This window comes from Leopardus geoffroyi, chromosome D2 (genome assembly GCF_018350155.1).
Source record: "Leopardus geoffroyi isolate Oge1 chromosome D2, O.geoffroyi_Oge1_pat1.0, whole genome shotgun sequence".
NCBI classification, from domain to species: Eukaryota; Metazoa; Chordata; class Mammalia; order Carnivora; family Felidae; genus Leopardus; species Leopardus geoffroyi.
In genome coordinates, this window is record NC_059334.1 from 62,789,782 (window position 1) to 62,806,629 (window position 16,848).

The following is a 16,848-nucleotide window of genomic DNA, read 5'->3' on the forward strand; positions in this document are numbered from 1 at the left end:
CTGAAGTCGGACGCTCAACCGACTGCGCCACCCAGGCGCCCCAAGTTTTTGTATTCTTAACACACTTCTCCAACCTTGGGTCTACCCTCCCACCCCCACAATCACCTCCACAATCACCCCACAATCTCAGAGATAATTCTGAAGGAACCCAAATGTAGAGAATGTTACCAATGGGCACTTTTCTGCTGAATCAGTCAAATCAACTACTTGAGGAGTCATTCTGGTACTAAGGAGGTGAGTCCTCAAAAATGATGTTGGGCCTGTGGGGTGTCTGAGTGGCTCAGTCAGTTAAGCATCTGACTCTTGATTTTGGCTCAGATCACGATCTCACAATTTTGTAAATTCAGGCCCTGCATCGGGCTCTGCATCACACAGAGCCTGCTTGGAATTTTCCCTCTCTCTCTGCCCCTACCCCACTCGTGCTCTGTCTCTCTCAAAATAAATAAATAAACTTGAACAAAAACAAAAACAAAAAAAACCCATTGGACCTATTATTTCTCTTACCATTCCCATTGATCAGTATACGGGTGATCAATTATGGTACTATCCTGGAAGTTTCTAAATAGAAGATTTTAAATCTCTTAAAGATTTTTTTCTAAATAGGAGGTTTTATAATAATAGCTCTCTTGCTTTCCCTACACCAATGATCCCAATGGTATCATCTTGGAATGCAACAGTCCAGGGCAAAGCAGCTTTCTGACCATTTAATCTTCTCTTTATTTCATTATCATCATCTATTACAATGAATATGCAATATAGAAGATTATGTTATGTTTATATAGAAGAAAATATGTAGCAGGATGCCTGGGTGGCTCAGTCGGTTGAGCAACCAACTCTTTGATTTCAGCTCAGGGCATGATCTCATGGTTTGTGAGATCAAGCCCCACATTGGGCTATGTTGACAGCGCAGAGCCTGCTTGAGATTCTCCCTTTCTCTCTGCCCTTCCCCCAACCCCTGTCTCTCTATCAAAATAAACAAACATTAAAAAAAATATATTGTACTTTTCAAATGACTTAAGGCTTGGTAAAACAGTTCACTTTGTTTTCAGGCTAGAATAGGGAATGATCTTATATGTTCTGATAGTTGTTTTCTTTTTTCAAAAGTTTACTTATTTATTTTGAGAGAGAGAGAGCAAGAGAGACAGAATAGGGGAGGAGCAGAGAGAGGGAAAGAGAGAATCCCAAACAGGCTCCATGCGCAGCATGGAGCCCGATGCAGGACTCTATCTCACAACCGTGAGATCATGACCTGAGCCAAAATCAAGAGTTGGCCACTAAACCGACTGAACCACCCAGGTGCCCCCTGGTAATTTTTTTTTCTGATTACATAAATCCTTGCTGAAGAAAACTTAATACAGAAAAGTATGAAAATCATCCATTAACTCATAAGTTTTCTGGTAATTTCATAAAGTTACAAATGCCAGTAGTGGCTAAAAATTTTTTGTATTTATGACCAAAATTAAGCCTAAATGAGTTAAATAGTAAAATAGATCTTGAATATTTTCAGTTCATTCTTGAGCAAAAGCAATTCATGATATTTTACACATTCGTGGAAGACAAAAATTTTTATAATAATGAAGGCTAAAATTAAATAATTTGCTATTAAAAAATGAAACTAAGAAGAAGCTCTACTTAAATGTCCTGATATGGGAGAAAAAGAAATCATTTTAATCAAATGAAACTATTTTTTAAATGATTGATTGTCTGTCTTGTTTCCCACCAGCATTTTTACATTTGAACAAGAGCAGGAAATGTCTTCATCCTTAATCGTTCAACTTCGGCCTGCAGTATTGAAATCTGTTCAGCTTGTTGTTTTGAAATATTTGTTAACTTTTGTTGATGCATCATGTTTTCATACTGTTCTTTGGCAATCTTTTCACAAGTCAGTTGAGACCCTATCCCCCCAAAAATGAAGAATAGAATTAGTTGGATTGTCATTTAAACTTTCAAATACAGAAACAGCACTCAGAATCAGTTAACCCTGTGGAAGAAATGCTGGCAGCTTGATAACCAGTGACCAGAATTCAGGAATAGTGATTACTTTTAAAGAAACCTACAGTTGATTAAAGAGAAACAATTCTTACCTATTGCATTACAGATGTCCTTTCTCTCTGAGACAGCCACCAGCTCTTCTCGTAAATTGCAGCTCAGAGTATAATTTGCTATATCTTTTTGATTGCTGTACCTTCCCAGCTTTTTTAGTAGTTTTTTGCAGTTTTCCATATTCTTTTTGTGGGTCTGGAATTTTTGTCCCCATGAAAATAATTTTGAAAAAGAGTATTTTATAAAGACATTTTTAAAATTTAAATTCATTATCATCAAGATATCATCTTATCACCATATCCCTACTGCCTACATTATGCCTGCACATAGTAGTTAATTAAATTATTTGTTTAAAGATAGAAGGGTACTTTAATACCACATTCTAGGAAAAAATCTTGTATATTCTTGAAAATGAGAGATTAAAAAATCCCATATAGCCTTGAGATGACTTTGTTTCCATCTTATATATGCTATACAATCAAAACAGCATTTGTTAAGCAGTTATGAAAAAAGTTATGCCAAGGAGAGACTATTAACACTTCTGTGAAATTGGAAATTCATATACACTCAGATATCTCCCAAGGGGTTATTTCTAATATTAAAAGAAGTACTTCAGTCTACCATACTTGTTATGGTTATAAAGACACTATTCAGGGGCCTCTAATTATATCCTGAATGTCAGTAAAAGATCTGTTTTGATTTTATTTTATTAGGTTTTATTAGGTTATGTTTGAAATCATGATTTTGAACATTATTACTGTGTTCAAATGATTCACAACTATTGGGATTATAATGATCAATATCTTTCAGACCTACCTTATCTAAAACAGCAATGGTTTGCTCCATTATTCCAATCTGAATGGCAATCAGAGTCTCATAGTTTGGTTCATTTAGGTACTTGGAGAAGAAAAAAAACCCACAATATATGTAAGTATATTTTTCTCTATTCTTTCAATAGATAAATTTATAAAAAGTTCTTATTTTTGAAAGTTACTATTGTCATAAAAATTATCCAAGATTTATTTGACTTTTGTGCTATAATATTTACTTGTATTTAGCTATTGATATATTTACCTGTATGCTAATAATTACAGATACCTAGAGTTTATTTTCTCGTTCACTTATTCAACTCACCAAATATTTATTAAGTATCTCATTTGAGTCATATATTAATATTGTTTCAGTTAAAGATACTAAGGGAGATACAAAGATGGATAACATGACCTTAGCCTTCAAGAAAAAAAGAACATGTAGATATGAATAGGTTGCCAGAAAACAGATAAAATGACTTGCAAATTCAAAGGCGGTTTGAGAAAGGATGTGGTTTTTCTGGACTGGGGAAATCCAGAAGCTTCATGGGCAGGTGGCATTTAAACTAGACCTTGAAAATAAATTTGGGATGTGAAAAACCTGAGGAAAGATATTCGAGGTTAAAAAATCAGTAGTGAACAAAGGCACAGAGGTAAAATCCTAGAAAATATTAACTAGTCTGGTTTAAGAATACTAATGTATAAAAGGAACAGTGGGAATGAATTTGAAAAGTAGGGTTGAAGGATGTGGAACATTGACCCAAAGATTTCATAATTCATTTGCCAGGTAAGAAGTTGCAGTTTAAAATGTTTGAGCAGAGGGGCACCTGGGTGGCTCAGTCGGTTAAGCAACTGACTTCTGCTCAGGTCATGATCTCATGGTTCGTGAGTTCTAGCCCCGCATTGGGCTCTGTGCTGACAGCTCAGACCCTGGAGCCTGCTTTGGATTCTGTGTCTCCCTCTCTCTCTGCCCCTCCCCTGCTTGCACTCTGTCTCTCTCGCTCAGGAAATGAATAAACATTAAAAAAATTTAAAAAATTTTTTTTTAACGTTTATTTATTTTTGAGACAGAGAGAGACAGAGCATGAATGGGGGAGGGTCAGAGAGAGGGAGACACAGAATCTGAAACAGGCTCCAGGCTCTGAGCCGTCAGCACAGAGCCCAACACGGGGCTCAAACTCACGGACTGCGAGATCATGACCTGAGCCGAAGTCGGCCACCCAACCGACTGAGCCACCCAGGCGCCCCCAAAATTTTTTTTAAATGTTTGAGGAGAGTAGTAATGTTATTGGAGGTAAATAGCAGTATTAATCTGACAGCAGCATACAGTAGAGATTAAATAAGAGAAATCCCCAAGGTCAAGAGACCAGTTAGGAGGTTATTATACAATAGTGTAAATCATGGAAAAGAAAAACTGAGCAAGTGCAAAGGCAGTAGGGATAGAGAATGAAGGAATAAAGAGATAAACTAGGCCAGACTTGGAAGACAGGGGAGAGGGGAATCACACATGACTACAACTGCAAGCCTGAGTAAGTGGTTGAAAAGAACAGAAATAAGCACATTAATTAAAGAGCTGCTGTTGGGGGGCACCTGGGTGGCGCAGTCGGTTAAGCGTCCGACTTCAGCCAGGTCACGATCTCGCGGTCCATGAGTTCGAGCCCCGCGTCGGGCTCTGGGCTGATGGCTCAGGGCCTGGAGCCTGTTTCCGATTCTGTGTCTCCCTCTCTCTCTGCCCCTCCCCCGTTCATGCTCTGTCTCTCTCTGTCCCAAAAATAAGTAAACGTTGAAAAAAAATAAAAATAAAGAGCTGCTGTTGGGAGGTGGGAAGGCAGAAATAGAACTCAGAGAGTTCAGGAACAGAGAACTTGGATCGGACTTTTAGAAGGGATCACTGAAATTAGAAAAATTGAGACCATCAAAGGAGAGAGCATGGAAGGAAACCAAACTAAAAGCATCGTCTTAAATAGCTATATTTAAGAGAAGCAAAAGAGAAGTCAGCAAAAGAAGCAGAGCAGCCTGACATGTTGGAAGAAAAAAACAGCAGAAAATAGAGATGAAAAAAGCCAAAGGAATGGGCAATAAAGATTGTCAAATGCTACAGACAGCTGAGGGATGGTGATGACTGGGGAAAAGAACACTGGGTTTGATAATTAGGAAATACTTGGAAGAAAAAGAATTCATACACATCATGAAAAACTAGTGGCTTAGAATATGTTTGATATTACAGAGACTTCCTATTGAATACTGTTTGAATGAATGAATACATTAATGAATGAAAGTAAAATTACGTAGTGGGGCCAGGAGAGCTTACCTTTTGACGATCTCTGGAAAAAAATAGCATCTGAATATCCCAAGCCTTCTGATTTAGATCTTCCATTTCCATCTCCATTTTCTTATGTTCCCACTCAATCTGAAATATTCCTTTGTGGACATCTTTACTTTCCATCATGCTAGCAACTTTCTTTTGTCCTTGAGCCTTGGGGGGGAAAAAAAAGTACATTCTGATATTCATAGGACTCCGCAGACAGAATACAGAATATCTGAAGCTGAATGCTATTCTTAGAAAACACTTGGACCACAGAGATAATTCTATCTTCTTTTAAAAATGTAGCAGATATTTAAAAATTACTTCTTGGGCAAAATCTGATCACTAAAAAGCTTTATAGGTACTACACAGAAAGGATTATAAAATATACTTGAATAGCATAGCCAGTTTACTTTATATGTTAAAATTAGGCGGGAGATCTTTCTGTTATCACCAATCTACCAGTCTGTATGCACTGGCACCCCTACTCTCTGCCCTGCTTCTCGACACTATAGATAAAAGATTGTAGTTTAGGGGCACCTGGGTGGCTCAGTCGGTTAAGCGTCCGACTTTGGCTAGGTCATGATCTCTTGGCTTGTGAGTTTGAGCCCCGCGTCGGGCTCTGTGTTGACAGCTCAGAGCCTGGAGCCTGCTTCGGACTCTGTGTTTCCCTCTCTCTCTGCCCCTCCCCTGCTCATGCTCTGTCTCTGCCTCAAAAATAAATAAAAAACATTAAAAAAATTTAAAAAAGATTGTAGTTTAATGCAGCTAGGGACAACAATATCCAGTTGGTAGCTAGTGGAAAAGCAAATGAAATGAGATGAAATAAAATACAATTGGATGAGCTAAATATTTTTAAATACCTAGATATTTTGCCCTTCACTTCAAATTGCCTACATTGAAGTTCAGGAATATTTTCATGAAGTTGTTCTTCCAGATTGCTAATAGTGAAACTATTATGTCTCTTAAATTAATTTGTACAAGAGCTCCATCAGTTAACATTTTGTATTTTTCCTCTCTTCTTCAAAAACTTAGCTTTATAAAGTTCATGGCACTATATTATACTATACTACCTGCTCCTCTTTTTAAAAATTATTTTCATCTTCTAATCACTACTTGGCCTCTCAATTCCTTGAATTTCTCACTATCAATGATTTTTTCTCCATCTCACTCAGCCACCCAACTCCCATGATCATACCCTTGATCTTGTCATAACAGCTCCAAAATATTTAGTTCAGGAATTTCTCCAGAGCAGTGTTTGTCAAATGTTGGAAATATTGCCCCACCAGGGGAAATTAAATTATGTTTGGAGAAATTTTGGCGGACACAACTGGAGGGAGGTGTTGCTACTGGAATCTAGAGGGTAGATGCCGGGATACCACTAAACTTTGTGCAATACACAGGACATCTCTCCATAACAAATAATCACCCGGCCCAAAATATCAGTAGTGCCAAGGTTGAGAAACACTGCTGTGGAGCTACCACATCTCCTCTCTACTCTCCTTTGATCAATTTTTTTCTAAGATTTATTTATAGTCACTGTCTCTACAACCTCATTTCATATTATTTTTTTAACCTTGGCCAGTTGAGCCCCTGCCCCAAACTTCCACTGAGACTGCTCTTGTCAAGTAATTGACATAGTGCACAAGTCCCTTGTCCTTGGAGATATTTTTTCATGGTTTTCAGGTTTCCTCTTTATTTAAAAAATTTTTTTTTAATCTTTATTTTTGAGAGAGAGAGAGAGAGAGATACTGAGTGCAAGTGGGGGATAAGCAGACAGAGAGGGAGACACAGAATCCGAAGGAGGCTCCAGGCTCTGAGCTGTCAGCACAGAGCCCAACGCGGGGCTCAAACTCATGAACTGTGAGACCGTGACCTGAGCAGAAGCTCGACATTGAGCCACCCAGGTGCCCCTCAGGTTTCCTCTTTATTGGCAGCTCCTTCTCAGTTTCATTACATGATTCCTTCTCTGCTAGATCTATCAAAGTTAGACTTGGGGCACTGGCCCAAACTCTGTATTCTATCTACCCATTCCTAGGTGGTCTCAAGCACTCTCATGCCTTAAACTATCCATTTGTAAATGTCTATAGGTAATAATCCATATATAGTTACCTGTACATGATCTATATATAGAACACTCCTAAATTTATATCTCAGCCCTTAATTCTGTCCAGTAATATTTCCACTGGAATGTTTTATGTGCATCTCAAGTTTAGCAAAGGCCAAAACTCTTTGTTTTATGTCCCAGGCAAAACTATATGCTTCCTGTTTTTTTTCTCATGTCAGTTAATCACACCATCATCTACTCAGTTGCTCAAAAGCCAATGTTTTAGGATTTATTCTTGATTCTTCTCTTTACCGTTTGCATTGAATCCATCAGCAATTTTGATAATGATTTTTGCGACTACACTAACAACAAAATATGAAGGAGAATGCTCTGAGAAAACAAAGCTGAGGGAGTCTATCATTACTAGACCTGCTGTACCAGAAGTGCTAAGGGAGTCCTTCAACCTGAAATGAGAAGGCACTACACAGTAACTCAAAGCCATAAGAATAAAAAACAAAAACCAAAAAAAAACTAAATTAAAAATGTAACTACAAAGGTAGATATAAAAGTATTATTGTACTTTGGTTTGTATATACTCTTTTTTTTCTCTATGATTTAAAAGAAAAATGCACAAAGAAAGAAAAATGCACAAAACTATAAATCTATGATAACAGACACTTAATGCATAAAGATATAGTTTATGACAATAAGAACATAAAGGAGGAGGGACAGACCTGTATAGGAGCAGAGTTTTGTAGTTCTGTATATTTATTGAAACTAAGTTGGTGTTAATTTGGTTTGTTATAAAACTAAGATGTTGATTACAATCCCTATGGTAACTACTAAGAGAAAAACTAACATGTATACAGAAAAGTAAAAGACAAGAGGATCAAATGGTATTCTGCAAAAAGTCAACTGTATACAAAAGAAGGCAATAATGGAGGGATTGAGGAACCAGAAAATATGATAGAAAACAAATAACAAAATAGTAAAGTCCTTTTTATTTTACCAGAAATTATTTTTATTTTTTTAATGTTTATTTATTTTTGAGAGAAAGAGAGAGAGAGAGAGAACACGCCCATAAGCTGGGGAGAAAGAGAGGGAGACACAGAATCTGAAGCAGGCTCCAGGCTCTGAGCTGGAGCTCAACAGGGAGCTCAAACCCATGAACCATGAGATCATGACCTGAGCCAAAGTCAGACAGTCAACTGATTGGGCCACCTAGGTGCCTCACTAGCAATTGTTTTTTAAATGTAAATGGATTAAACTCAATAATTAAAAGTCAGAGATAGGCACAATGAATTTAAAAAAATGATCCAATGATATTCTATCCAGAAGAGATTCACTTCAGATTCAGTGACACAAATATCTTGAAAGTGAAATGATGTAAAGGTATCATCTGTGCAAACTGTAATCAAAAGATAGCTGGGGTGGCTATTCTAACATCAGACAAACACATTACTTGCTGATAACAGGCCAATCCTTCAAGAAGATACAGCAATTATAAACACATATGCTCGAAACACAGAGCCCCAAGATATATGAAACAAAAATCAATAGAATTGAAGGAGAAATAGTTCCATGATAGTAATAGGAGATTTCACCATCCTACTTTCAGTAATGGATAGAACAAGTATACAGATGATCAATAAGGAAAGAGAGGATTTGAACAACACTATAAACTAATTAGACCTAAGAGACAAATACAGAACACACTACTCAATAACAGCAGAATACACATTCTTTTCAAGTGCAAATGGAACACTCTCAAATGTAGACCATATGTTAGGCCATAAAATGAATCCTAACAAATTTTAAAAGATTGAAATCATACAAAACATCTGTTCTGACTACAAGGGAATTAAACTAGAAATCAATAACAGAAGGAAAACTGGAATATTCACAAATATGGATTCACAAATATGGAATATTCACATATTTGTGAATATTAAATAACACATTATTAAATAATAGGTCAAAGAAGAAATCACAAGATATATTAGAAAATACTGTGAAGGGGCGCCTGGGTGGCTTGGTCGGTTAAGTGTCTGACTTCGGCTCAGGTCATGATCTCACGGTCCGTGAGTTCGAGCCCCACATCGGGCTCTGTGCTAACCCCTCAGAGCCTGGAGCCTGTTTCAGATTCTGTTTCTCCCTCTCTCTCTGCCCCTCCCCTGTTCATGCTCTGTCTCTCTCTGTCTCAAAAATAAATAAATGTTAAAAAAAATTAAGAAAAATACTTAAAAAAAAAGAAAATACTGTGAAATAGGGTGCCTGGGTGGCTCAGTTGGTTGAGTGCCTGACTCTTTATTTCAGCTCAGGTCATGATCCCAGGGTCATGGGACTGAGCCCCCCGTGTTGGACTGTGTGCTGAGCACGGAGCCTGCTTAAGATTCTCTCTCTTCTCCTTCTGCCCCTCTCCCCGACTCACACACTCACTTTCTCTCTCTCTTTCTAAAATAAACAAAAATAATTTTAAAAAATTAAAAAAAGAAAATATTGTGAAATAAACTAAAGTGAAAACACAACATACCAAAACGTATGAGATGCGTCAAAAGCAGTGCTCAGAGGGAAATTTATAGCTGTAAGCACCTATGTTAAAAAAGGAGAATTATCAAAGAAAAAAAAGAATCATCTCAAATCAATAATCTAAGAAAAAGAACACCAAAATCAACTAAACCCCAGAAGAAAGAAGGAAATTAGAAGATTAGAACAGAAAGAAATGAAATATAAAATAGGAGAAAAGAAAGAATAAATGAAACCAAAATCTTTGAGATCAAAATTGACAGACCTTTAGTTAGAATAAGAAAAAAGATAAAAGACTCTATTTGCTAAAATCAGAAATGAAATCAAAGACATTACTACTAACCTTATAGAATATAGTAAGAGAATACTATGAACAATTGAATGCCAACAAATTAGATAAACCTAGATGAAATAGAAAAAAATTCTAGAAACACACAAACTACAAAAACTGACTCAAGAAGTAACAGAAAATCTGAATAAACCTATAGTAAGTAAAGACTGAATCAGAATAAAAGACCTCCCAACGAAATAAAAAGCCCAGGACCAGAAAGCTTCACTGGTGAATTCTACCAAATATTCAAAGAAGAATTAATACCAATCCTTCTCAAACTCTTTAAAAAAATAGAAAAGGAGGGAACATTTCCAACTCATTTTACAAGATCAGCATTACCCTGATATCAAAGCCAGACAAGGACACCACAAGAAAAGAAAATTACAGGCCCATAATCTTTTTATTTTTTTATGTTTACTTATTTTGAGAGAGAAGGAGAACACAAGTAGGGGAGGGCAAGAGAGAGAGGGGAGAGAGAGAATCCCAAGCTGGCTCTGTACTGTCAGATGTGCAGATTAGATTGATCCCACAAACCATGAGATCATGACCTGAGCTGAAAGCAAGAGCTGGACACTTAACTGGCTGAGCCACCAAAGCACCCCACAGAGCCATAGCCTTGATGAAAAGAGATACAGAAGTCCTCAACAAAATATTAGCAAACTGTATTATTCAACAGTGCGTTAAAAGGATCTTACACACATAACACACACTCCTAGACATACGTTCAAACTACTGAAAATCAAGATAAAGAGAATATCTCAAAGGCAGACATATTACATTAAGAGGAGCAAAGATCTAAAAATATATAGTAGGCACCTTGTCAGAAACTGTGTAAGCCAGAAGAAAATGAACACCTTTAAAGAGAAAAGGAAATGAAAAAGAGAGAGAAAAAACCTGCCAATCCAGTGAACCTAGCAAACTATCTTTCAACAATGAAGGTGAATCGAAGACAATTTCAGACAAAGAAAAACTTAGAGAATTCATTACAGGCAGATTTGCAATTCAATTCAGTTAAAAGTTCTTTAAGCAGAAGACATACGGTATAAGGCAGAAACTTTAATCCATACAAAGAAAGATCTCTTGAAATAGTGAAAATAAAAGGAAATATGAAATGCTTTTTTCTTGTTTTTCATCACTCTAAAAGAAAATTATCTAAAGCAAAAATAGTAACAGTGTATTGTCGGTTTAGGGTATTTGGAAAAGTAAAATGCATGGAAACATTAGCACACAATTCCCAAATAGCACAAATTCCCCAAATATTTGGAAATTAAATAGCATTTCTAAGTAGCCCATGAGTCAAACATGGAAGTTAATGGGAAATTAGAAAATATTTTAAATGGAAAGAAAATGAAAACACAAAATATCAGAATTTGCAGAATGCAGCTAAAACAGTGCTTAGGGAGAAATTTATGACATTAAATGTTTATATTAGAAAATAAGCAAGGTCTAAAATCAATGATCTAATCTTATCTAAAATTATCATTACATGAGTAAATTGAGCCTAACAAAATGATAGCATATTAGAATGAGCATTTAACCTTGTAGTTTTAAACTTCTTATACTTTAGAATCATCTGGGAAGCTTTTAAAAAATACCCATGCTTAGGGGGTGGGCCTGGACGCATTTGTAAAGTTCTTTAGATGATTCTAATGTATAGCCAGAGTTTGGAATCACTGATTTAACAGAATGAAAATGATTTATCATGGAAATGGGAGAATAATGAGAAAGTTTTTGGTACAGCAGGCTAATATGTTGGCTTTCTTCTTAAAAAAATGATAATTACCCGAATCACACAATTCAAGTCTTCAATTATGCTCTTGTTGATGAGAATTGCATCAGGATACTCCAGCAATAACTGGAAATTTTCCAGCTCTACTTGTCCTTGTTTAAGGAGAATTTGGATTGTCAAATTCAACTGGAATCTCACCTTCTCTTCCTGTAATCTACATTGAAAAGACTTCAAAGTAAGCAGTTGAAATATACTTATATTTCAAATTTCATCTATTATCTGAGAATATAAAATTCAAACTTAGTTTTCAACTTAAATTTCAACCTCAAGCTAAAGAAAAACCTGCTGGAGATTAATGCAGAAAATCTTTTCCCAATGATGAGCTTTCTTGGAGGTCTCTATGATGCCTCTTATTGATAAGGAATTACACTTGGGCTGCTCAAAGAATGGCATGGACAGAAATACATTCATAAAGTTATACTTTACGATTAAGAAAAGATTAATATTATTTTGGAAGAAAATTGAGATGCTTCCAAATAACAAATCTATTAAAGTTCTGACTTTGTGTATTGACTTCTGATATTTTATTAACGATATTTAATCTGTATGCTACTTATATCTATTTCTGGCTAATTCACATTTCTCCTAATAGCCTGGATCTGAAAATGATGTATAATGATGAATTTGGGAACATCAAAGAAGAATTTATCAAAATGTTTGTAAATTCGGATAAAGTGAAGTAAGGACTTAAAACAGTATCCTAATCACTTAGCAAAATAGAACAAACTTTCCTAAAGAAAAATATATTAGCTGGTTAGTTGTTTACATGGAAATTTCTTGGATATCTGCCTAATTTTCAACATAGTTTGCTTGTGTGGCTTGAGGCCCAAAGTGCTTATTAGCAGAAACAAGTTCTTTGCATTTTTATGTGGAAGGAGATTAAAAAATGATAAGATTTTCCCCAAACTTGCCTACTTCTAATAAGAGCAATGGAACGTGTAGGTAAGTTCTATTCTGAAGTAAAGTCTTTTGTAACAAAATGCACTTTTTAAAGAAGTTATAAAGCCCAGCAAGATAGACCAGTCTGTGCCAGTTGTAAACCAGTGAGTAGGCTTTCTTCCCCCATGATAACACAATCTAACTTAGCCTTAGCTTAGGTTTTGTGTAAATGAACATGAACGAAAGGTTCAAATTACACAATGCGTTCATGGAACACTTTTTCAATTTCCTGTTGCAACTTCTCATCCTCCTCAGTTCTCCTCCGGAGGAAAGCGACCATTTCCATTAAGCCAGCTGCTTTCTGCTTTACCTGAAGGAACCAAACCACAAACATCTCAGTACATATGCAGCCCTCGGAATAAAAGCAAACATTTTAAAGAACTTTGGAAAACATACATGTTTTAACTTAGCTACAAAACCTTAATAAGCCCATTTTTCTAGGAGATTAACAAAATTTTAAATTCCCACCATTATGTAAGATACCTAAAACTTAACATGGTACATCCATGAATAATTTGAAAAGTATCCAATTTTGCCTCTCACTGAAAATCAAATACTCAAGCAACCACAATTTTCCTTATATCTTATTTTCAAATTCATTCTCGTCATCTCAGACAAAAATATAAAATCATAGATTCTTTAGCAAAAATATGCCAGTCTGATGCTTGTGGCACGGAATTTAGGTATTTTGAGGTGGGGGGGCAGAGGGTGGTTAAGAAACAGTAAGAGGAAGAATTCTTCTCTCAAACATACCCTCAAATTGTTACCTTTGCCACATTAAAAAAATATTCTAGTAAAACTATAAAGTAGGTTCTAGTGAAATATAATTCTAATCTTTGCAAAATGGGATGAGGACAACTCAAGACCAGGGATAGAGAGGAGAAGGGAAGTTGTGTCCACAATGGTGCTCTTCAAGGGAAACACAATGTGAGCCACACATGTGAGCCACATACTTAATTTTCAATTTTGTAGTAGCCACATTATAAGAAGTGAAATGAAACCGGTGAAATTAATTTTGCTAATTTTTTTATTTAAAACAATATATCCAAAACATTACCATTTCAACCTGTAATGAATATAAAACATATAGACATTTTCCATTCCTTTTTCATAAGTAAGACTGCTAAATCTCTGTATATTTTCTACTTATAGCATGTCTCAATTAGGACTGGCCACATTATTTCAAGTAAACAATAACCCCATGTGGCTAGTGACCACCACTTTGGACAGTGTGGGCCTACAATACAGGCCTATACTTAGCCCTTAATACCACTAAGGTTAATATTTTATCTCATTATTATTACTAACATTACTAACTACTATCCTAGCAGGAAAACCTAAAAAATTAGCATTTCTGGAAGCAAAGGTCACCATAAACTACATTTATTAGCACACTGAAATGAGATGAAGTGAAAATGGAATAAAATGTTATTATATACTTTCTGTTCATTTTCCACTTTCGCTCGTCTGGTTTGGCAGAAATGATCCCAGACCAAGGGGTCCAAGCCTTCTGGCATGTTACTAATATTGTCCAAGTCATCCATGGCTTTCATTAATTGGGCAAAGGCATCCTTATTCAGTTTCCCAGATTCTGGTCGCTCTCCAAAAGGCACAATACTGGCAGTATCTGAGTGTATTTTCTGTTTCTGAATCCTGGTATTACCAATAAAAACCCATCAACCTTTCACATTCTCACACAAAAGAAATCAATATTAAATTATGTACAATGCTTAGCATCAATATGACATTGCAACACACTTTATTTTGACATTTGGAGGCTGGTGGACTATTCCACCAAATAGAAGGAGGCTGGTGGACTATTCCAAAGAGAAAAGCACCTACTTTGGTCTTCTTGCATACTCCCTGGACACCTAGACATGACCTTGGCAGGACTACTGATGTTCCTAACTATCGTCAGCATTGGCAGCTTTACCTGCCCTGAAGAAGTCTAGCCCAAGAGGAGTGTGGATATTCCCTAGTTATGTCCCACATATTCTCTAGCCTGGAATTTTTCAGATATAAACTCAACTGAAGAAGCACCTTTAAAATCTACCTGAAAAGATGAGTTTTGTTTCCCTGGGCTGTAGCTAGGAAGGAAAGAAGGATACAAAGATTTGTACCAGCCACTCACCATCAAGATGCTGTACAATATGCTGTGAAGTTACTATTGTTATCTTCTTTCTCTAGAATGAGGAAAGTCTGAGAGAAGCTGTTGGTCTAAGACCACAGGTCTGATAGATGGTAGAATTAGGATTTAAAGCGAATTCTGTCCGACACTAAAGCTTATGCTTTTTCCACTGCTGCCTCCCAATATGTAGGAAGTCTTCCTTCTTTTTTCACAAGACTTACTATGACTGACTCCTTTAAAAATAAGGAAACCAAGATATGAGGCATGTGCTAGGTTGAATTCCCCGGGGTTGTATGTAACCCGTCAAGGGTGAGAGAATGAGTCTGTACCTCAGGCACAATGAGCCTATACCTTTGTAACAAATTCCATGGTTTCTAGCTTACATTTGAAAATTATGGAAATCTGTGGATTTCTATGGATTACTATGGAAATTGTAAAAATTTGGAAATCTGTGAAATGTAATTCTAATGCTCCTTTCGGTATAAAAAACAGATATTTTAGAACCCTTTATGATAATGGTTATTTTCAATCATACATACTGGCATTTTTCAAACTTTGTCTTAAACACAATTACATGAAATGCTCTGAGTGCCAAATAAGTTTGGACAACTCTGCTTATTCTATTTTTTATATTTGGAGATCCAAAGACCAAAAACAAGTTCTGAGAAGTTTTTCAGTAAAGGAAACTGTTTAACTTTTTTTCTTTTAACCCAGTGTTTCCCCCGAACTTATTTTGTCCTGGAAGCCTTTTACATGAATTCCAATTCATACCACAAGGTCCTCATATTTGCTGGAACACATCTTGGGAAAAACTATAAATCTGTACTCTATCTATAACTTAAGAGGAACTTTAGTGCTACTTTCATAGAACTAAAATAGCACAATGCTCACCTAGACACTTTTTGAATAATGAAATCATTATTCTTCATTGCTTACCTTAAGATTTAAGAATAATCTTAAAAAACCCAGAGTTATGATAAAGACACGTGAACATTTTCACATAAAATATGTTATACTGAATATTTCCATCTAAGTGGGACTGAATAAGCCAAAATATAATAATATTCCTCTTCACTTACAAACGTTTTTTTCTCAGAAACGTGATAGCAAAGGAGAAACAAACCTTGGTCGGCGTTTAAAAAGTTTGTAGAGTATATCCACCTGGTGACTGGGAATTTCAGAAAATTCTTTTTTAAAGCTGCGATCCAAAACCTAAGGACAGACATATCATTGCTGGGATTGCAACTCTCTTCAGAAGCCCTTTCTTTGTTGACAGCACTCTTCAAAATATAGGATTGTATCACTTTGATTTAAAAAATCTATGAAAATTTGGTTAAAAAGTAGATTTGTTGAAGGGTGACCCCTCACTATGCAAGGATTTATCAAAGATTTATTTTGAATACGAAGTACTTCAGTGAATTATAAGTACTACTTCATATAAGGTTCTAGAAATCATTCAGAACTACAGTTTCACAAAATAATATTTACAAGTAAAACATGCAAGGTATTCTATTCTTCTATTCTATTCTATTCTATTCTATTCTATTCTATTCTATATGTTTTTCTAGCCTGTTCTTTTCCATTACAAAACTAATGGTCAGGGGCACCTGGGTGGCTCAGTAGGTTAGGCATCTGACTTTTGATTTTGGCTCAGGTTATGAGCTCACAGTTCATGGGTTCGAGCCCTGAGCTGGGTTCCACACTGGCAGTACAGAGCCTAGTTGGGATTCTCTCTCTCCCTCTCTCTCTCTTGGCCCTTCTCCCCCCTCTCAAAAATAAATGGCTAAACTTTAAACAAAACAAAACAAAACTACTGGTCATACATATGATCCAGTAATTCCACTACTGAGTATTTACCCAAAGAATACAAGAACACTGATTCAAAAAGATTATGCACTTCTGTGTTTACTGCAGCATTATTTACGATAGCC

The 16,848-nt window shown here is 36.1% G+C and overlaps 1 protein-coding gene across 4 annotated transcripts in view; it reads right to left on the minus strand.

The window, feature by feature from the left end:
• Window positions 1–1,505: 1,505 nt before the first annotated feature.
• The window catches only part of CFAP43 (cilia and flagella associated protein 43), a 122,097-nt gene continuing 106,754 nt past the window's right edge, over window positions 1,506–16,848 (minus strand). For all 4 annotated transcript variants that reach the window (XM_045438814.1, XM_045438813.1, XM_045438815.1 and 1 more), the window contains 8 exons: window positions 16,041–16,129; window positions 14,229–14,442; window positions 12,987–13,099; window positions 11,845–12,004; window positions 5,164–5,328; window positions 2,860–2,940; window positions 2,085–2,238; window positions 1,506–1,895 (listed from right to left, as the gene is read on the minus strand). In XM_045438814.1, coding sequence (XP_045294770.1) covers window positions 1,729–1,895; window positions 2,085–2,238; window positions 2,860–2,940; window positions 5,164–5,328; window positions 11,845–12,004; window positions 12,987–13,099; window positions 14,229–14,442; window positions 16,041–16,129 — 1,143 coding nt within the window. In that variant the 3' untranslated portion in view covers window positions 1,506–1,728. The remainder of the gene's footprint in view (window positions 1,896–2,084; window positions 2,239–2,859; window positions 2,941–5,163; window positions 5,329–11,844; window positions 12,005–12,986; window positions 13,100–14,228; window positions 14,443–16,040; window positions 16,130–16,848) is intronic.